The 23,935-nt window shown below is 41.1% G+C and overlaps 1 protein-coding gene across 11 annotated transcripts in view; it reads right to left on the bottom strand.

Moving 5' to 3' along the window:
* adgrb2 (adhesion G protein-coupled receptor B2) overlaps nt 1-23,935 on the bottom strand; it is a 771,897-nt gene that overhangs the window by 245,020 nt on the left and 502,942 nt on the right. For all 11 annotated transcript variants that reach the window (XM_061982439.1, XM_061982435.1, XM_061982437.2 and 8 more), the window contains one exon: nt 18,601-18,727. In XM_061982439.1, coding sequence (XP_061838423.1) covers nt 18,601-18,727 — 127 coding nt within the window. The remainder of the gene's footprint in view (nt 1-18,600; nt 18,728-23,935) is intronic.

Genomic DNA, 23,935 nt, shown 5'->3' with positions numbered 1-23,935 from the left:
TCCTAATTGGTCGGGACACCGCATAGCGGGACGGGGCCATTATGCGTCTATTTTCATTAGTACAAAGAAGTAAAGTACAAATTGGGACCACAGGCGATCCTGCAAATGTTCTCTTTGCAACTGCGTGACGTATTTGTGGCTAATTTAATTTGCTTACTGTAAGGGGACGCATAATGAAACGCAGCCAGGCGGATTACAAAGCAGCACACCGAGGCGCTCCCTCGCCCGCGACCATGTGATGGCCAAGGTTGCTATTTTCAGCACAGGAAGTTTAACCTACTTATCTTCCCTCGCCTCCTGCCTTTTCTCTTGGCTCACCTTTACGGTCACCCCCAGCTAAGACTTGTTTTTTTTTACTCCACTCAGCTTTTTAATTCACAACTGCCCAAAATACAAAATACTGGCTTCCTGTTCCACTCAGGATTGAATACAAAGTCTCCCTACTAACCCATCAGTGCCTCCATGGAAATGCCCCCATCTACCTCAAAGAACTACTCACCCCCAAATCCTCCACACGACACCTCCGATCTGGACAGGCTAACCTCCTCCAACCTCCGAGGACAAAGCTACGAACAATGGAAGACCGGGCTGTGGAACACTCTCCCTGACCACCTGAGGGCACCACAGACTGTGGATGCTTTAAAAAAAAAAGCTTAAAATATACCCACACCCAACATTTCAGATTTTTAAACCACAGGTACATCATTCGACTGGCAAACACGATAGTCCAGGATATCACTCACCCACTACACCAGGGGTGCTCATTACGTCGATCGCGAGCTACCGGTCGATCTCGGAGGGTGTGTCAGTCGATCACCAGCCAGGCATTAAAAAAATAGTCCTAAAAATGAGCGATCATAAATCTTCACTATGACGTCACTTTCGGCACTTGATTGACATTCACGGCACCCGAGGGTCTTCTGAGATGACGCTAACTGCTGCTACTTCATTAAAATTACCGACTGGAAGGCGAGAAACACTTTATTTCAACAGACTGGCGCCGTACCTGTCGTCAAAACTCCAAAGACTGACTGCACAGTTGCACAGTTGCGCTAACAAAATAAGAGTCTTAGAAAGCTGGCGTGCACAAGCTAGCAAGCTACGGAGTTTGCCGACAATGTATTTCTTGTAAAGTGTATACAAAGGAGTACGGTAGCTGGACAAATAAGATGCCAAAAACCAACCACTTTCATGTGGTGTTGGACACAAAGGAGGACTTTTTTTTCTCCTCCATTCAAAAATGCGGACATTATCAGCACTACTGTCTGATTCCAATCAATGCAAGTCATCAGAATCAGGTAATACACCAACTTATATTCTTGTCTTCATGAAAGAAAGGAATCTATATGTGTTAAACATGCTTGTATTATCTTTAAACACCTTTAACCTATTAACAATATTAACTATATGTGTTAAATATGCTTGTATTATCTTTAAACACCTTTAAGTTGTTAACAATATTAACTATATGTATTAAACATTCTTGTATTATCATTAAACACCTTTAAGTTGTTAACAATATTAACTATATGTGTTAAACATGCTTGTATTATCTGTAAACACCTTTAACCTATTAACAATATTAACTATATGTGTTAAATATGCTTGTATTATCTTTAAACACCTTTAAGTTGTTAACAATATTAACTATATGTATTAAACATTCTTGTATTATCATTAAACATCTTTAAGTTGTTAACAATATTAACTATATGTGTTAAACATGCTTGTATTATCTGTAAACACCTTTAACTTGTTAACAATATTAACTATATGTGTTAAACATGCTTGTATTATCATTAAACACCTTTAAGTTGTTAACAATATTAACCATATGTGTTAATAAACATGCTTGTATTATCTTTAAACACCTTTAAGTTGTTAACAATATTAACTATATGTGTTAAACATGCTTGTATTATCATTAAGCACCTTTAAGTTGTTAACAATATTAACTATATGTGTTAATAAACATGCTTGTATTATCTTTAAACACCTTTAAGTTGTTAACAATATTAACTATATGTATTAAACATTCTTGTATTATTATTAAACACCTTTAATTTATTAACAATATTAACTATATGTGTTAAACATGCTTGTATTATCATTGAACACCTTTAACTTGTTAACAATATTAACTATATGTGTTAAACATGCTTGCATTATCTTTAAACACCTTTAACTTGTTAACAATATTAACTATATGTATTAAACATGCTTGTATTATCATTAAACACCTTTAATTTTTTAACAATATTAACTATATGTGTTAAACATGCTTGTATTATCATTAAACACCTTTAACTTGTTAACAAAAACATATATTTCATAAATAAGTAAATATAAATGATATATATGAATGAGGTAGATCCCCACGACTTGATCAATTGAAAAGTAGCTCGCCTGCAGAAAAAGTGTGAGCACCCTTGCACTACACCAATACATCATCCCGCTACCATCAGGGCGCAGGTACAGAACCATCAAATTCCGGAAGGCCCGCCTCAGGAAAAGCCTTATCCCTGCAGCTATAGCCGCCCTTAACAGACAAGACTGTAAATGTGTGTTGGTCATGTATGATGTCTTTTTGTCATTTTTGTTTTGTGATGTGTAATGTCTATTGTTCAAATGTACGGCAGTGAAAATGAATTTCCCCAACGGGTACCAATAAATCTAAATCTAAATCTAAAAACCCTTCTTTTTAAAAAAAAACAACATTTTTTTTAGATATATGCATACTAGTTCTAGCTATTAGGCTGTTGTAGTTTTTATTTTAATTTATTTTTATCATCTTTTTATTATTTTTTAATACTCTGTAGCACTTTGAGGTTGTTTGCTCAATGTAAAGTGCTTTTTACAAATAAAATCTGTTATTATTATTATTAAAGAACTTTCCAGTAACCGATAGGACAGACCTGGGCAAATATTTTGACTCGGGGGCCACATTGAGAGAAAAAATGTGTCTGGGGGAGCCAACGTGTATGTGTGTATAAATGCTATATCCACATTGAGCTGTAACAATCATGCTATTTTGTTTTTTTTGAGGTGGTCTGCTGTACAGTATGTACAGCAGACCACCTCAAAAAAAAAAAAAATTTTAGGTTTGGGATTGACTGTTACACCCAAAATGTACATTAAAATAAAATAAAAAGTGTGATTTTCAATATTAACTATGAACAATAAAACACTGAATATTAAAACCTTTCACTTCTCAGACCAGCTCCTCCATAGACATCTTTTACAATCGAGCAAAACACAACAAAAATGTAACAAACAGCAAAATATGAAAGCAAAGTGTAATAAACACCTACGATATGATTTATTATCACTTTTATGCAGACATTTCTTGTAAAAATGTGCTTCCGCATCTGTTTCCGACACATGCGTTTCGGGCTGGCTGCTCTGAAAACAAACCCCGCCCACTCTGCTTTGTTCCTGGTCTGAGCTGCTGTGAAGTAGATTACCGTAATAACTGGTACAACAACTTAAAAGCGCAGATTTTAACCATTGAAATACTTTCTATAGTTCAAGACTTATGGTCATTTAAAAACAGCACTGCACATCATAATGGCGGCAACAGTTTTGATGTTAAAGGTCTAAAAAAATTATGGAGAACCACCAAGCCAGAGGTGTCACACTTTTTACCTTGGGGGCCGCATTGGGTTAAAAAAAATAAATAAAAACAATTCCGGACAATTCAGTCCAGTTCAGTTTCAGTATATGTGGAACATGCATACGATACAATGTAATTTGTCACATATTTGCAGTCGTTTCATCACAGCATGTCCGAAAAGGAGTAGGAAGAAGCTGACCTTATTTAATCCTCCTCCTTTTCATACCAACAGAATAGTGAATAAATAAATAATAAATACATAATATACCATAGTAAGTAAACAATATTAAATACATAAATAATCTTTATCTCCAAAAGAAAAAAAGGGTTCAAGATGTTCATCATAATTCTTGTTGTGTGTACTTTGTGAACACTTGTAGTTTGAACAGTCTCTTAAACTGAATCATATTGGTGCTTTATTTGATTTATTTGTCTATAATTTAATTCCACATACTGATATGCTTAAGGTTTTGAGTGTTGTACAAGCATACAATTGTTTTAAATTACATTAAACCTGAAAAACACATCCAGAAACAGCCAACAATACTCCATTTACATGTTGTTACCTAAAAATGAACTAAAAATGAGTGATATTGTTATTATAAGTGCTAACACAGACCGTCTATTTTAGTGGCGCATTGATAGCAGTGAGCTAATGGTAGCTTACGCTGCTATTGTTGACACACTTAAGCCGGTGTTTGGTCTCAAACTTGCTAAAAGTAAATTCTAGATGAATAATTCATGCACTGATTTGGGGGTTTTACTTTTTGTGTGATGATTTTATAGATTCCCTAACTAAGTTTGAGACCAAGCAGAAGCAGCCGCCGGCTTATAGCGTGCCAACACTAGCAGCGTAAGCTAGCATTATCTCCGCTAAAATAGTCGGTCTGTGTTAGCACTTATAATAACAATATCACTCCTATTTAGTTAATTTTCAGGTCACGACATGTAAATGGAGTATTATTGGCAGTTTCTGGATGTGTTTATAGAGGTTTATAGAGGACCCTCCATCTGTTGCCTCAAATGTTAGCTATTTATTTATGATTTAGAATGCATAAAAAAAGCCAAACGTGTTCATAGGTATTGTCAGAATAATTGTATCTAAGTTATCACAAAACTTTGTGTTGCCATGAGTTCCTGGCGAGAAGACAAAAGCTGTCTTTGATCCTACCAAGAAGAAGGCTTGTAAAAACTCCACTGTGTAGGATGTGAAGCAACATGAAGGTGTTCTGTTTCTTTGATGTATTGTGATCCACAGAAAGATTTTGTCTTGACCCGAGAGGAAGCAGGACCTGACTCCCCTCAGGGACCTTTTCTTTGAACTGTTTGTAATCGAAGGGAATGGCTGTTTACGACCCCCCTCCCTTAGAAACAGCTGTTGCCATGTAATCAGGGAAAGTCCAAATAAAAGAGGAGGCGTACAATCTTCCGTCAGAGCGTGGAACACTGTACAAGGGTGCAGGTGTACGCGTTTCTCCTCATTGAGCCAAATTTAATTCTGTCTCTGTTTAATTCCTTGCTTCTTGTCTTGTTTAATAGATGTCATTAGCGTTTGAACCTGACAGGTATTGTGAATGATAAACAGCACATCTTTCACATTTTTGCATATTTCCAATATGACTGCTCTAATAATATGATCAGAGTGCAGACGTAGAATCTAAGGAAATTGCGAAGATTTTGGCGGAATGTTCAAAATGGCCGACTGAACTTGTGGCATTTTGTGATGTTTAGAAAGTATTTTCACACACTTTGCGGATTGTAAATACAATTGGATATTGTTTAATGGACACAATGAAAGACAATTAAGCGTATAAAGTCAACTTGTTTTTCTACTCTACTGCTACTTTTAAATCTGTCATGATTTTATAGATTCCCCAACTAAATAATGATTTACAACACGGACTCTTCTCCTTATTTCTCAGTTTGTAGCAAATAAGTGTCTGTTGTAAAAAATGGATTAAAAAGAAAAGTTTTAAAACTGGAGGATAATCCTGTGAGGACACGACGTAAATGTCCTTCCAAACCATCTCATTCACTTGATTAACGGGAGGCACAAAAACGTTGAATTGACTTTTATAACGCCAATTGCCGCCTCCAACTCCAAATCCCTGGCTCCCTGTGAGGACTGCGGAGGCAACGAGTCCAGACACAGCCGCGGAGTCTGCGCTCCCACGACAGTCATTTTGGGAATTGAGCCGGCCTCGGTTCATTGTACGGCGCCGTGACCTTAATCAATCAACTCTTCCAGGCCTCCGTTCGGGTGAGAGACGGTCTCGGAGGACACCCGCAGATTACACAAACCGCCATCTCGGAGACTGTAGAAAATAAACAGGATTAAGCGGGCTGTCCGTCGCAGTCCTTCCCAGTCCGTCACGTTGGCCTCCCTTCCTGGATTTTCTAGCAAACACGGAGGTTCGTCCGCGGACCTGTGACGCCTCCAGTCCGGGTCAGACCGCATTGGTGCACTAATTAATTTGCTCGATCCCTCTTCGCTTAAAGGCCTACTGAAAGCCACTACTACCGACCACACAGTCTGATAGTTTATACATCAATGATGAAATCTTAACATTGCAACACATTCCAATACGGCCGGGTTAGCTTACTAAAGCGCAATTTTAAATTTCGCGCGAAATATCCTGCTGAAAACGTCACGGTATGATGACGTCAGCGCGTGACGTCACGGATTGTAGAGGACATTTTGGGACAGCATGGTGGCCAGCTATTAAGTCGTCTGTTTTCATCGCAAAATTCCACAGTATTCTGGACATCTGTGTTGGTGAATCTTTTGCAATTTGTTCAATGAATAATGGAGACAGCAAAGAAGAAAGCTGTAGGTGGGAAGCGGTGTATTGCGGCCGGCTGCAGCAACACAAACACAGCCGGTGTTTCATTGTTTACATTCCCGGAAGATGACAGTCAAGCTTTACCATTGGCCTGTGGAGAACTGGGACAACAGAGACTCTTACCAGGAGGACTTTGAGTTGGATACGCAGACGCGGTACCGTGAGTACGCATGCAGCTGCGGCTTCCAAACATTTGATCGCTTGCCCGTACGTGCGTGCCGCTATGTGCATGTCACGTACGTAACTTTGGGGACTTTGGGAAATATATGTGCCGTATGAACTTTGGGGAGGTGAACGGTACTTTGGGCTGTGGGATTGAGTGTGTTGTGCAGGTGTTTGAGTTGTATTGACGGGTTATATGGACGGGAGGGGGGAGGTGTTTGTTATGCGGGATTAATTTGCGGCATATTAAATATAAGCCTGATTGTGTTGTGGCTAATAGAGTATATATATGTCTTGTGTTTATTTACTTTTTTAGTCATTCCCAGCTGAATATCAGGTCCCACCCGCCTCTCACAGCATCTTCCCTATCTGAATGGCTCCCACTGCCCTCTAGTCCTTCACTCTCACTTTCCTCATCCACAAATCTTTCATCCTCACTCAAATTAATGGGGAAATCCTCCCTTTCTCGGTCCGAATCGCTCTCGCTGCTGGTGGCCATGATTGTAAACAATGTGCAGATGGGAGGAGCTCCACAACCTGTGACGTCACGCTACTCGTCTGCTACTTCCGGTACAGGCAAGGCTTTTTTATCAGCGACCAAAAGTTGCAAACTTTATCGTCGATGTTCTCTACTGAATCCTTTCAGCAAAAATATGGCAATATCGCGAAATGATCAAGTATGACACATAGAATGGACCTGCTATCCCCGTTTAAATAAGAACATCAAATTTTAGTAGGCCTTTAAAAGAATCCAATCTGGGGATGAAACGAGAAGCTGACTGTCTGTGTAATCAAGTTTTGTTTTAAGTCATGTTTTGTTTAGTTTCTGGCTTTTCACTCCCTTGTCTTGTTTGCATGATTACCCATTAGTTTTCACCTGTCACGTCACGCACCTGTTTCACGTTTTGAGTCACGCACCTGTTTTCGTTAATCATGTCTGTGTTATTTAAGCTTTTCATTTTCTGTTGTTCGTCCTGACGACATCCTCGCATTTATGCCCCCTGTCACACTCTGTCCACGTCTGCGCACTTCATGTCCATGCCAAGTAAGTTTGTTTATTATTGCCACAGTTAGTGTTTTTTATTGTTCATAGTTTTTTGCCCCCGTGCAAGTCTTTTGTTTTCATTAGTCAAGTTGTACATCCGCCTTGAGCGCGCCTTTTGTTCTTTTGTTAGTGTAAAATAAATAATGTCTTCACCTTCACGCCATGTCTGGTCCAAATGCTCATTTGCACCACGGGAGAACAAACCACGTCAAAATCCAAGTCTTGACAGATGTCGTCAGCTAAAAAGTTCTCCCGCAAGACATTTGGTCAATTTTGACGAGGGAACATGGGCGGTCCTGCGCGCGATGGAGGAGGAAACGCTGCGCTACTCCTCCGTGGAGCGCAGAGATCTCATGTGGGGTCCGACCGGCAAACTGGTGCCGATCGGCTCCGTTTGGCCCGGGGTCTTTGGCGCGTCATCCCAGCCACGGAAGCGCCGCCAAAGGCGAGGGACGCCAGGAAGGACATCCGCGAGCCAGCGGGACACGCCGCTCCCACAAGCCCCGCCTCCTCCGGGCGGAAGCAAGCAACAGACTGCCCGGCTTCCTCAGGATGACATCACAGCCCAGGATTTTTTTTTCAAATCTTTTTCTTTTGAACACCCGCCTCCAACAAAAGACTCTAATGGCATGACTTTGATAAATCATTATCAAAACATGTTTTTAGAAATCAGGTCTAATCAGTCCAAGCCACGTCCCAAATTGCATGCCCCGCCCCCCAAGACTCATGCCCCGCCCCCCAAGACTCAAGTCCCGCCCCCGTCACGATTTTTTTCTTTTTTTCCGCCCACACAACCCCAGGTGGGGGATAAAAAAACAAAAACATTGTGGACAACTTAAAGGGGAAATTTCAGCCCCCCTCCAGACCTCCCTCCGCCCATCCCTAGAGAGAGTTCCAGACCGCAGGGAGCGCGTCTGGTATCCGCCCCTTGAGGGGGGGGCTGGGGTCGGGAGCTGTGTTGGTGGGGTGGCTCGGCATCACCATGCCAAGCCACAGCCTCCAGTACGGCCGCCACCACCAGTCTTCCGACCCGTCAAGCCACAGCCTCCAGCACGACCGCCCTCACCAGTCTTCAACCATGCCAAGCCGCAACCCCCAGCTAGGCCACCTCCACCTGCACCAAGGCTAGCACCAGTAGCAGCACCACGGCTAGAACCACGGCTAGCTGCTCCAAGGCTAGCTCCACGGCTAGCACCTGTCGCCGCACCAAGGCTAGCACCTGTCGCCGCACCAAGGCTAGCACCAGCTCCACTACGCCAAGACCCACCACGCCAAGCTCCGGTACCAGCTCCACGACGCCAAGTGCCGCCAGTCGCAGCTCCACGATGTCAAGTGCCGCCAGTCGCAGCTCCACGACGTCAGGTGCCGCCAGTCGCAGCTCCACGACGTCAAGTGCCGCCAGTCGCAGCTCCACGACGTCTAGTGCCGCCAGTCGCAACTCGACGTCAAGTGCCGCCAGTCGCAGCTCGACGTCAAGTGCCGCCAGTCGCAGCTCCACGATGTCTAGTGCCGCCAGTCGCAACTCGACGTCAAGTGCCGCCAGTCGCAGCTCCACGACGTCTAGTGCCGCCAGTCGCAACTCGACGTCAAGTGCCGCCAGTCGCAGCTCGACGTCAAGTGCCGCCAGTCGCAGCTCGACGTCAAGTGCCGCCAGTCGCAGCTCGACGTCAAGTGCCGCCAGTCGCAGCTCGACGTCAAGTGCCGCCAGTCGCAGCTCGACGTCAAGTCCAAGACCAAGACCAAGACCCGCCATGCCAAGACCAAGACCCGCCATGCCAAGACCAAGACACGCCATGCCAAGACCAAGACACGCCATGCCAAGACCAAGACACGCCATGCCAAGACCAAGACACGCCATGCCAAGACCAAGACACGCCAGACCAAGACCCACACCAAGACCAAGACATGCCATGCCAAGACCAAGACCAAGACCAAGACCCGCCATGCCAAGACCAAGACCCGCCATGCCAAGACCAAGACCCGCCATGCCAAGACCAAGACCCGCCATGCCAAGACCAAGACCAAGACCCGCCATGCCAAGACCAAGACCCGCCATGCCAAGACCAAGACCCACACCAAGACCAAGACCAAGACCCACACCAAGACCAAGACCAAGACCCACACCAAGACCAAGACCCACACCAAGACCAAGACCCGCCATGCCAAGACCCACACCAAGACCAAGACCAAGACCCACGCCGAGCTTCGCCGCTGGACGCGTCACGCCGAGCTTCGCCGCTGGACGCGTCACGCCGAGCTTCGCCGCCTGACTTGCCACGCCGAGCTGCCACGCCTGCCAAGTTGACGACGCGCCTGCCTCCTCGTCGGCTACGGATATGGCCGCTACCTGGTCGCCCGCCACGCCAAGTGCGCCCACCTCCCAGTCGGCCACGAATGTGGCCAATCCCTGGGCGCCCGCCTCGCCTGCTGCAGCGGCGTTCCACTCGCCGCCGCCACTTGACTTTGCCTCGGTGGATTCGGGGCCACTTGGGCTGGCGACCCACCGCCATGTCCCCCTCCCGCCCTCCCATGACTTTTGTTAAGTTTTTTCTTGGACATCTGGTATCTGTCCTTAAGGGAGGGGCTCTGTCATGTCTGTGTAATCAAGTTTTGTTTTAAGTCATGTTTTGTTTAGTTTCTGGCTTTTCACTCCCTTGTCTTGTTTGCATGATTACCCATTAGTTTTCACCTGTCACGTCACGCACCTGTTTCACGTTTTGAGTCACGCACCTGTTTTCGTTAATCATGTCTGTGTTATTTAAGCTTTTCATTTTCTGTTGTTCGTCCTGACGACATCCTCGCATTTATGCCCCCTGTCACACTCTGTCCACGTCTGCGCACTTCATGTCCATGCCAAGTAAGTTTGTTTATTATTGCCACAGTTAGTGTTTTTTATTGTTCATAGTTTTTTGCCCCCGTGCAAGTCTTTTGTTTTCATTAGTCAAGTTGTACATCCGCCTTGAGCGCGCCTTTTGTTCTTTTGTTATTGTAAAATAAATAATGTCTTCACCTTCACGCCATGTCTGGTCCAAATGCTCATTTGCACCACGGGAGAACAAACCACGTCAAAGTCCAAGTCTTGACACTGACTGAGGAGAAGCCGGAAGTGAACTCGCTCCTGACTGAGGGCCCATTGACACAAAAGGCACTGACTAGAGATGTCTGATCATATCGGGCTGCCGATATTATTGGCCTATAAATGCTTTAAAATGTAATATCGGAAATTATCGGTATCGGTTTCAAAAAGTAACATTTATGACCTTTTAAAACGCCGCTGTACGGAGTGGTACACGGACGTAGGGAGAAGTACAGAGCGCCAATAAACCTTGAAGGCACTGCCTTTGAGTGCCGGCCCAATCACATAATATCTACGGCTTTTCACACACACACAAGTGAATGCAATCCATACTTGGTCAACAGCCATACAGGTCACACTGAGGGTGGCCGTATAAACAACTTTAACGCTGTTACAAATATGCGCCACACTGTGAACCCACACCAAACAAGAATGACAAACACATTTCGGGAGAACATCCGCACCGTAACACAACAGAACAAATACCCAGAACCCCTTGGAGCACTAACTCTTCCAGGACGCTACAATATACACCCCCGCTACCCCTTACCCTCCCACACCTCAACCCCGCCCACCTCAACCTCCTCATGCTCTCTCAGGGAGAGCATGTCCCAAATTCCAAGCTGCTGTTTTGAGGCATGTTAAAAAAAATAATGCACTTTGTGACTTCAATAATAAATATGGCATTTTTTTTCAATAACATGAGTTGATTTATTTTGGAAAACCTTGTTACATTGTTTAATGCATCCAGCGGGGCATCACAACAAAATGAGGCATAATAATGTGTTAATTCCACGACTGTATATATCGGTATCGGTTGATATCGGAATCGGTAATTAAGAGTTGGACAATATCGGCAAAAAAGCCATTATCGGACATCTCGAGCACTGACCCATACCTTCCGGTCCTGAGTCGCGGCTCTAATGGTGTATCGGAGCTGAACCGCGAATGGCTAATGACTAACACCGGCTTCACATAAATGGCACAAAAGTCAATGTGCGCCCTAATAAACACTCCCCCCTCCACACACGCCTTTTGTGCCCTCGTTCGCTCGACTCGGACGACCTGGTTGCTGTGATGAATATGATAGTAGGACGAGAGTAATTGCCATTGATTAATTACCGTATTTTCCGGACCATAGGGCGCACCGGATTATAAGGCGCACTGTCTATGAATGGTCTATTTTTTATTATCTTTTTCATACAGTCGTGGTCAAAAGTTGTAAGAAACATGGCTGTCTTTCCAATTATTTCTAAAACTCTTGTTTTTTTGTGATAGAGTGATTGGAGCACATACTTGTTGGTCACAGAAAACATTCATGAAGTTTGCTTCTTTTATGAATTTATTATGGCACCTAAATCTACAAGTTCTCAACGTTGTTTCAATGTCTTGTGCCTGCTGGGTTAGTGTAAATAGACAAACTGCCCCACTGTGACAGTAAAATCTACAGTCATTGTTGTCACAGTGCATTACTGTAAACAAAAAAGGGTACGGTACCACTGTTATGTTTACACTCAAACTTAGGCCACTGAGCTGAGAGTTTTTGTTTTTTTTCTCGTCAAAAATACGGTTCTTGTTTTTACAGTTCATTACACTAAATAAAACATTGAATTACTATTATTTTTACAGTAAAACAACAGAGCTCCCAATTTTGTTTCGTTTTCTTGTAAAATCTACAGTGGTTTTACAGTACATGGAAAAACCCTACCACTTATTTGTTATGGTAAAAAGTCCGGTGACCGAGCTCTAATTTTGATTAGATTCTTTAAAAAGTGCAAGATGAAGACTTTAGACCCTGAGAGAAGTAAGAGGTCTGGCCTAATCCACCACGGAGGTGAAGTTGTTTACAATAAAGATGAAGTAGATCTCCACAGAAGACGCGTTACCATGGCAACAAATGCATCGCCACTCTCTTCTCCTCTCTTAGTGTTCCCGCAAAGTCCTGCATCCTCACCATCTGTGTGATCACCTGCACTTACCCTCTACCAATCTGATCCTCCTTTTTTTTTTTCTGGCTGCGCGTTAACCGTCTACAGAGGGAACGCTGGAAAAGTGCCAAAGCCACAAGCGTCCCTGGAACAAACACGGAACACCTACAGCATCTCGTCAAAGTCCAAGGCAGGCGGGGTGGACCACGACGAGGGAACCGGCCGGACTTGTAGGCAACGTGCACGACGACAATGTCAACTGGTTTGGGGAAAAACAAGGCAACGGGGAAGGTTGCCATGACGACATTGATGAACACGTGCACAGCAGGGGGGGGGCGAGGAAGTCAACCATCATGCTGGCAGGTCCATTAGCACGCGACCAGAGTGGGTCAGTCTAGAACAGGGGTGTCCAAAGTGAGGCCCAGGGCTATTTTTAGTGGGTTTCCTTTATTTAAAACTGCCATTGCACAAAAAAGAGAAATTTATACAAATCTATGTTATGAATGATTTACATATTTAAAGGCCTACTGAAAGCCACTACTACCGACCACGCAGTCCGACAGTTTATATATCAATGATGAAATCTTAACATTGCAACACATTCCAATACGGCCGGGTTAGCTTACTAAAGTGCAATTTTAAATTTTGCGCGAAATATCCTGCTGAAAACGTCTCGGTATGATGACGTCAGCGCGTGACGTCACGGATTGTAGAGGACATTTTGGGACAGCATGGTGGCCAGCTATTAAGTCGTCTGTTTTCATCGCAAAATTCCACAGTATTCTGGACATCTGTGTTGGTGAATCTTTTGCAATTTGTTCAATGAACAATGGAGACAGCAAAGAAGAAAGCTGTAGGTGGGAAGCGGTGTATTGCGGCCGACTGCAGCAACACAAACACAGCCGGTGTTTCATTGTTTACATTCCTGGAAGATGACAGTCAAGCTTTACCATTGGCCTGTGGAGAACTGGGACAACAGAGACTCTTACCAGAAGGACTTTGAGTTGGATACGCAGACGCGGTACCGTGAGTACGCATGCAGCTGCGGCTTCCAAACATTTGATCGCTTGCCCGTACGTGCGTGCCGCTATGTGCATGTCACGTACGCAACTTTGGGGACTTTGGGGAAATATATGTGCTGTATGAACTTTGGGGAGGTGAACGGTACTTTGGGCTGTGGGATTGAGTGTGTTGTGCAGGTGTTTGAGTTGTATTGGTGGGTTATTTGGACGAGAGGGGGGAGGTGTTTGTTATGCGGGATTAATTTGTGGCATATTAAATATAAGCCTGGTTGTGTTGTGGCTAATAGAGTATATATATATACATATATGTATTGTGTTTATTTACTGTTTTAGTCATTCCCAGCTGAATATCAGGTCCCACCCGCCTCTCACAGCATCTTCCCTATCTGAATGACTCCCACTGCCCTCTAGTCCTTCACTCTCACTTTCCTCATCCACAAATCTTTCATCCTCGCTCAAATTAATGGGGAAATCGTCGCTTTCTCGGTCGGAATCGCTCTCGCTGCTGGTGGCCATGATTGTAAACAATGTGCAGATGTGAGGAGCTCCACAACCTGTGACGTCACGCTACTAGTCTGCTACTTCCGGTACAGGCAAGGCTTTTTTATCAGCGACCAAAAGTTGCGAACTTTATCGTCGATGTTCTCTACTAAATCCTTTCAGCAAAAATATGGCAATATCGCGAAATGATCAAGTATGACACATAGAATGGACCTGCTATCCCTGTTTGAATAAAAAAAATCGCATTTCAGTAGGCCTTTAAGGCTCTAATTACTGCATATCAAATTATGTATTTAAAAATGATTCTCGGGAAAATATTGCATATTAATATTTGCCATTAAAACAAGGTTTTGGCAAAAAGGGCAAAACAAAAACACACAAAAACAGAAAAAAAAGATAAATATGTATAGTTGACGAATAGATCTGAAGTTGATCCAGAGATTTAACCTCTGAAAGTAAAAAAAACAATTTTTTTAAAATGTATGACTTATTTTTAACACTTTTGTGAGTGGGGGCACTTTTTGATCTCAAATAATTTTTGTGGGATTTTTTTTAAACGGTCATTGCTCAAATAATAATAAAGTAAAATCAATGATGTTATGAGTTATTTACTTCTTTAAGGCTCCACATCAAATATTCCAGTTGAAAGATATTGCATATTTTGTGTGTTTGCCATTGAAAACAGGGTTTTGACAAAAAAGGCAGAGATCAAAAAAAAAAAAAAAAAACATACAGAATAATAAAAACTTATAATCGACATTGATCTTGAAATTTAAGCGATAAAAGTAAAAAATAAAAAAAAATAAAAATACAATCTAACTTATTTGTAACACGGGCCCTTTTATATCCCCAAGAATCGTAGTGTTTTTTTTTTGTTTGTTTTTTAATTGTCATTGTTGAAAAAATAATAAATTAAAATCAATGTTATGAATTAGTGACCTAATTAAGGCTACAATTAAATATTTCACTTTGAAAATATTTTGTTGAAAATATTGACTATTTTGTGTTTGCCATTAAAAATTAGTTTTTGACAAAAAGGGCAAAAACACAAAAAAAGTATTTAAAAATGATGAATAAGTATAATTGATAGATGGATCTGAAGTTGATCTAGCACAGGGGTGTCAAACTCAAATACAGAGTGGGCCAAAATTTAAAACTGAACAAAGCCGCGGGCCAAGGTTGAACAAATTAACCTTTTAATAGGGACCCAAACAAGTTTTGCATTAAATATTGAACAAGCAAGGCTTATATAACTTTATCGTGACATGCAAAATCGAGTTTCAAATAATAATAATAATAATTAAAAAAATATCAATGGCATATCAAATACATTTTAAATAAAAATTGAATGCCTCATTTCTATTTGCAGCCTTCTGAGGTAAATATCAACATTAACTTTTTCCACAGGCTAATACATTTTTAAATAAAATAACAATGAATAAACCAACCATTCAGGACTTTAAACTGCTCAGTTTGCAACACACTGATCTAATCTGATGTGTCCAAGACAGATACCTGGCATCTTTTCTTGGATGCTAGTTCAATAATGTCGGGGCTCAGGCTTTGAGCTGAGGCAACCTTCATTATCGAACAAAAGTGTTCATCAGTCATTATATCTCGTAGTCCACCCGGACCACAGTCTTGGGGGCGTGCCTTAAAGGCACTGCCTTTAACGTCCTCTACGAGCTGTCGTCACATCCGCTTTTCATCCATTCTAACAATGTGCCGGCCCAGTCACAAGATATGTGCGGCTTCTGTACGCACACACACGCATACTTGATCAACAGCGATACAGGTTACACTGAGGGTGGCCGTATAAACAACTTTAACACTGTTAGAAATATACGCCACACTGTGAATCCACACCAAACAAGAATGACAAACACATTTCGGGAGAACATCCGCACTGTAACACAACATAAACACAACAGAACAAATGCCCAGAAGCCTTTGCAGCACTAACTCTTCCGGGACACTACAAAATACACCCCCCGCTACCACCAAACCCCGCCCCCCCACACACACACCTTTTCGGGAGGGGCACTGAAATTTGGGAGTCTCCCGGGAGGCTTGGCAAGTATGAGAATTAGCGGTGAATGCGGTGTTACCGCGGCACCGCCGCTGTATATAATCGGCGGGCCAGCTCTAGTGTTAATTTGATATCGCCTCAAGGGCCAAGTGAAATTACACGGTGGGCCAATTTTGGCCCACGGGCCAGAGTTTGACACCCATGATCTCGAGATTTAACTACTGAAAGTAAAAAATCTATGACTTATTTTTAACATTTTTATGAGTGAGACCCTTTTGGATCCCCAAAGATTTTAGTGGGATTTATTTTTTTAAACTGTTATTGTTGAAAAAATAACAAATTAGAATCAATGATGTTATGAGATATGTACTTATTCAAGGCTCTGATTACTACAATTTAACTTACTTTTAACACTTTTTTGAGTGGAACCCTTTTGGATCCTCGAGAATCTTAGTGGGGTTTATTTTTTTTTAAACTGTCATTGTTGAAAAAATAATACATTCAAATCAATGTTAAGCATTATTGATCTAATTAAGGCTACACTTACTTCATATCAAATATTTCACTTTGAAAATATTTTGTGGAAAATATTGACTATTTTGTGTTTGTCATTGAAAACAAGTTTTTGACAAAAAGGACAAAAACACAAAAAAATATTTAAAAACCATGAATAAGTATAATTGACAGATAGATCTGAAGTTGATCTAGAAATTTAACCACTGAAAGTAAAATATCTATGACTTATTTTTAACACTTTTATGAGTGGGACCCTTTTGGATCCCCAATAATTTTAGTGGGATTTATTTTTTTAAACTGTCATTGTTGAAAAAAATAATAACAAATTAGAATCAATGATGTTATGAGATATGTACTTATTCAAGGCTCCAATTACTACAATTTAACTTACTTTTAACACATTTTTGAGTGGGACACTTTTGGATCCCAGAGAATCTTAGTGGGGTTTTTTTTTTTTTTAAACGGTCATTGTTAAAAAAATTATATATTCAAATGAATGTTAAGCATTATTGATATAATTAAGGCTACACTTACTTCATATCAAATATTTCACTTTGAAAATATTTTGTGGAAAATATTGACTATTTTGTGTTTGCCATTGAAAACAGGGTTTTGACAAAAAAGGTATAGAACAAACCCAAAAAAAAACCAACAACATAAAAATAATAAAAACTTATAATCAACAAATAGATCTATTGATCTTGAGATTATAACTTATTTTTAAAACTTTATGAGTGGGACCCTTTTTGATCCCCAAGAATCTTAGTGGGATTTCTTTCTTTTTTTTTAAAAATGTTATTGCATAAAAAATAATAAATTATGTTATGAATTATTGACCTATTTAAGGCTCCAATTACTTCACATCAAATATTCCACTTTGAAATATTTTTTTTGGGGAAAAGAAATCGCATATTTTGTGTTTGCGATATAAAAACAGGGTTTTCACAAAATCGGCATAAAACAAACACACAAAAAACATGAAAAATAAAAAGCGTTAAAAGTAAAAAAAAAAGAAAGAAAAAAAATACAACTTATTTTCTGGGTGGGACCCTTGTGGATCCGCAATTTTTTTTTTAACTGTCATTGCTCAAGAAAAATAATGAATCAAAATCAATATTGTTATAGATTATTGAACTATTCAAGGATTTTATTTACTTCACAGCAAATATTCCACTTTGAAAAACTTTTTGGAAAAAACATTGCATAATTTAAGGTTCTTGCCATAAAAAACAGTGCTTTTACAAAAAGGGCATACAAAAATGAAACAAGCTGACATTAACAAACAGACCTGAAGTCCATCTAGAGAGCTAAGTGTAGAATTAAAGAAATAATACATTTTTAAAACATTTTATGACTAAGACCCTTCTGGTCCAAATCTACGGAGAGCCCTAAAGGTAAAAAAAAAAATCGACATATTGTATTGGTTTTGAAAATGGAAAATACCAACATGGCCGCAGCATTCTTTAGTTCCCAGTGAGCACCCCTGAGTCATGTTTCGGCCCCAAACTGCCAAAAAGCCTTTTTCCATCACGTCATGCATTCTTTTTATAACAACTTTTCATACGTCACAAGCACAACAACAACAAGAAAAATCCTCATCTTTTTCCGCGTCAATACTCAACGAGCGCAGCACAGTTTGGTTGGATGCTTGACTAATGACCAGACCTTGGCACCGGGACCCTGCGAATAATGACCAGACCTTGGCACCGGTACCCCGCGGCCGTATTCCAACTAACAGGGATGCCATGTAAATGTATGTTACGCTAACAGCTCACCGACCTGACCCCTGGTAGGAGTTCCCTAATTAGCCCCTTCCCCCCCACCAAGTCTAGAAGAGTCCATGAGATGATGCGGCGGTGACTCACCGGCTCCTTAGCTTGCTGCGCGAGCACGGCGTAGGTGGATATCCTGCTGCACACGCATTTGCTTTGGACGCTGCTCGATGCCAGCGTTTGGCAGCCTTCTGTGCCCCAGTTCTCGGCGCCAGCTTCCCTGGAGGTGGGGAGAAAGGGGCAGGTCAGGGGGGAGGGTGTGGCGGCACAGGGGTGGGTGGGGGCACAAACAAGTATCGTGAGCGTCACTGCTATCGGACTTTCTCAGCGAGTACCACCCTAGAACACGCCCGGCTATCCATGCACCAGCATAGTGACCAACATGGAAGTACAGTAGCGCAGTAGGCCTCGGTATTCATCAAAAACAAGGCAGTTATTCATTATTTTTTGGCCGTCCTGACATTACACACAGTTTGAACAGTAACACTGTGTTTGCACTCGCGCTATTGCTGCTCTAGGCTTTGGACAGTGCCAATTGGCAGCGGCATGTATTCATCATTAATTGTATAACCGGACTATAAGCTGCTGCTTTTTTTCCCGACACTTTGAACCCTGCAGCTTATAAGACAGTGTAGCTAATTTTCATACTGCAAAAAGTATACACTGAAAAGGTGTGTTTTTTGTGCAATGGCGCAATCCTTTGGACAAGTTCGCTGCAGTGTCCTTCCATTTAGTGCTTTCAACCGGAAGCAAAAGTGTCGTTCCTTCTAGTCGTTCACAGAGTTTTTACTAGTATGGATTCTTCATTCGTCACTCCAAGCAATATTTGTAAGTTTTACAATATAACTAAAACAATTCATACTTACGAAACCGTCCCAAGTGTGAGTGTTTTCATGCATATTTGTACGTGCTATCGTAAAGTAATCAAGCTTGCGTCGTTAGCATTAGCGAATATGCTAACACGTCTTTGAGTGTCTGTGTTAGTATTATTAACTTACAATGGCATTATTTTTGTATTGTTTGACTTTCACAAATTCCTCAGTAAATTCACCAAAACGTCACCGTGGAGTTATTAGCTAGTGGGTCCATCACGATGACTTCTGTTTTGTTTGGTCATCCATTTTACTGCCGTGTTACAGACACCGTTTGGAAACAATTAAGGTATGCAAATAAACATTAAAAAATATGTCCGTGTAAATAACTCATTTCACAATGTATATATCTGAGGCTTAATATATGGGAAAATATGTTTTTGCCTAAAATTTAATGGTTGTGACTTGCTAGTCTTTTTACATGCTAACGTTTTGTTTGTTTTTTGCTTATTTTGCAGACGTATACCTAAAAGTCATACAACGTGGTACTTGACACACACCGACGGTTAGCATGCTAACAATAGCATGCTTTTTTTATCCAATTTTGCCGCCGTACACGTCAGTTGTATAAATTGGTATGTGACACGTGCTAACTGTTAGCACGCTAGCATGCTAATTTAGCACGCTGACTAAGCCAAATTGTCAGTAGTACACTTCGGTCCTATAACTTTGTTCGCTACAAATGCCAACTGTTAGCATGCTATTTTATTAATTTGAATCTAAACATAATGAATTTTGATACTTGACGCCATCTGAGAAGTTAGCAAATTCTTCCCAGGTTATCATGCTACCGTTAGCATGCTAAAATTTTAGCTCAATTTGAGCATTTCAACCCAACATTTCATGGATTTTCAGACAGTCTCCATCTCGCAAGTTTACTTACTTACTTACTTGGTTTTGCATAATATTGTGAAACAAAACACCAGATAATATGTCTGCTAATAGGTGCCATTTTGCAGTCCTTATACACACACCATAATATCACTCGTATGTTGAAGCACAGTACAATCCATCAAGCGGCGTGGCTTCATAGCTTACCAAAGTCCTACTAAAACATTTTGATAGATTTTTGAGCGCCGTGTGCAATGTTCTATATTTTCAATGGAACATTTAAAGTTTTGATGTTGTTACTGCCATCATATTGCAGTCTACACATATCTCTTATGTGTGACTGCCATCTACTGGTCACACTTATCATTACACCATGTACCAAATAAAATGGCATCGAGGTCGGTAAACACAACCAGAATCACGCACCAGGTTATAAGGCGCACTGTCGATTTTTGAGAAAATGAAAGGATTTTAAATGCACCTTATAGTCCAAAAAATACAGTAATATGGTAAGCACTGAACGTTAGACAATGGGGCCCTGTTAACTAGAAGTGTTGCTTTCAGGACAAGGTCACACACAGGCTTTCTCCACACTAATACTGCAGTTTGTAATAGACATAGAAAAAGTGTACACGTAATAACCTTATTAAAATAGGGCTGTGTTATGTGGATCTTAGTAGTATGCTAATTATTGGGCAATTTGAGTTAAGTTTTCAAAGCATCAGATTGTTGTTGAGATGTTTAAATAAGTCAAAAATGTGAGAAGTTGGTTTGATGTTTGCGTTTTCTTCACACGCTGCACCGTAATGACTTTAACAATGTTCATGCTGATAGTTGCGTTGGTCGGGGCTTTCTCTCCTCTGCACACCGAGGGCAGAGCTCCCTCCTCAGACTTCTCACTTTTGGGGATGTGAAGATAAAACAAATGTGATTCAAATAGAGGCCAGACTATAAATACATATGGATGGCTTGTCTCCAGCTCTCTTTTGCCGCGCAGAAAATTAAGCCAACAAATCCTGGATAGCTATAAACAGTGTCTGTCGTGTGTGTGTGTGTGTGTGTGTGTGTGTGTGTGTGTGTGTGTGTGTGTGTGTGTGTGTGTGATGACGGCGTGATAGCGAGGTCCTGTCTCAAACAGTGGGGAGCGTCTGGTGGGATTTTCCTCCACAATAGAGGAAGAAAATAGGACTATTTCACTGCGAAAGCCTCCTGGAGGAATAACGTCTTTTTAGGGAAAGGAAGTGTTTGTCCGACTAAACCACCACGAAATGAGATATTAATGGCGGACATTTATCCATGAAAATTTGGAGGAGCTGCTGATGGTGGGTTTGACCGGAGATACCGCGGAAGCCCACCCTTCATGGTGAATGCTGTACATCAGGGGTGTCCAAACTCTTGGACTTGGGGGCCGCACATATATACATGTGTATATATATATATATATATATATACATACATACATACATACATACACACACACACACACACACACACACACACACACACACACACACACACACACACACACACACACACACACACACACACATATATATATATATATATATATACACACATACATACAGTACATATACATATATACAGTATACATGTATGCATATATACATACATATACACTTATATGCACATATATACATATACAGTCACGATCAAAAGTATACATACACTTATAAAGAACATAATGTCATGGCTGTCTTGAGTTTCCAATAATTTGTACAACTCTTATTTTTTTGTGATAGAGTGATTGGAGCACATACTTGTTGGTCACAAAAAACATTCATGAAGTTTGCTTCTTTTATGAATTAATTATGGGTCTACTGAAAATGTGAGCAAATATGCTGGGTCAAAAGTATACATACAGCAATGTTAATATTAGAGATGTCCGATAATATCGGCCTGCCGATATTATCGGACGATAAATGCGTTAAAATGTAATATCGGAAATTGTCGGTATCGTTTTGTTTTTATTAACGGTATTGTTTTGTTTTGTTTTTTTTCTATTGTTTTTTTTTTATTAAATCAACATAAAAAACACAAGATACACTTACAATTAGTGCACCAACCCAAAAAACTCCCTCCCCCATTCACACTCATTCACACAAAAGGGTTGTTTCTTTCTGTTATTAATATTGTGGTTCCTACATTATATATCATTATATATCAATACAGTCTGCAAGGGATACAGTCCGTAAGCACACATGATTGTGCGTGCTGCTGCTCCACTAATAGTACTAACCTTTAACACTTAATTTTACTCATTTTCATTAATTACTAGTTTCTATGTAACTGTTTTTATATTGTTTTACTTTCTTTTTTATTCAACAAAATGTTTTTAATTTATTTATCTTATTTTTTTTTTTTTTTTTTTTTTTTTAAAGTACCTCATCTTCACCATACCTGGTTGTCCAAATTAGGCATAATAATGTGTTAATTCCACGACTGTATATATCGGTTGATATCGGTATCAGTTGGTATCGGTAATTAAAGAGTTGGACAATATCGGACTATCGGATATCGGCAAAAAGCCATTATCGGACATCCCTAGTTAATATTTGCTTACATGTCCCTTGGCAAGTTTCACTGCAATGAGGCACTTTTAGTAGCCAACCACAAGCTTCTGCTTGAATTGTTGACCACTCCTCTTGACAAAATTGGTGCAGTTCAGTTTTCTGACATGGACTTGTTTCTTCAGCATTGTCCACACATTTAAGTCAGGACTTTGGGAAGGCCATTCTAAAACCTTAATTCTAGTCTGATTTAACCATTCCTTTACCACTTTTGACATGTGTTTGGGGTCATTGTCCTGTTGGAACACCCAACTGCGCCCAAGACCCAACCTTCGGGCTGATGATTTTAGCTTGTCCTGAAGAATCTGGAGGTAATCCTCCTTTTTCATCGTCCCATTTACTCTCTGTAAAGCACCAGTTCCATTGGCAGCAAAACAGGCCCAGAGCATAATACTACCACCACCATGCTTGACGGTAGGCTTGGTGTTCCTGGGATTAAAGGCCTCACCTTTTGTCCTCCAAACATATTGCTGGGTATTGTGGCCAAACAGCTCCGTTTTTGTTTCATCTGACCACAGAACTTTCCTCCAGAAGGTCTTATCTTTGTCCATTGTGGTGTTTTGCTGCCAATGGAACTGGTGCTTTACAGAGAGTAAATGGGACAATGAAAAAGGAGGATTACCTCCAAATTCTTCAGGACAACTTAAAATCATCAGCCCGGAGGTTGGGTCTTGGGCGCAGTTGGGTGTTCCAACAGGACAATGACCCCAAACACACGTCAACGGTGGTAAAGGAATGGCTAAATCAGGCTAGAATGCAGGTTTTGGAATGGCCTTCCCAAAGTCCTGACTTAAACGTGTGGACAATGCTGAAGAAACAAGTCCATGTCAGAAAACCAACACATTTGGCTGAACTGCACCAATTTTGTCAAGAGGAGTGGTCAAAAATTCAACCAGAAGCTTGTCAGAAGCTTGTGGATTCCACGGACTCTCCCTCATAGCAGCTGTCACATAATCCTGTCGGGTGTTTATTTATAAGGTGCAATGTCTTATTCAGTCTGGTGTCTCTTTTTTGCTCCCCCTTACAGTTCTTCCCGCTCCTACTGTGTTCTGTACTGCATATGAGTGTCTTCCATGTCGTACTAATCAAAATATGTCCTTTAATTAATGATGTTGCCTCTGTCTTAGTGAGAGGTAA

Source organism: Nerophis lumbriciformis, linkage group LG21 (assembly GCF_033978685.3).
Source record: "Nerophis lumbriciformis linkage group LG21, RoL_Nlum_v2.1, whole genome shotgun sequence".
Classification (NCBI taxonomy): Eukaryota; Metazoa; Chordata; class Actinopteri; order Syngnathiformes; family Syngnathidae; genus Nerophis; species Nerophis lumbriciformis.
This window is presented reverse-complemented; position numbering and strand designations above follow the sequence as displayed.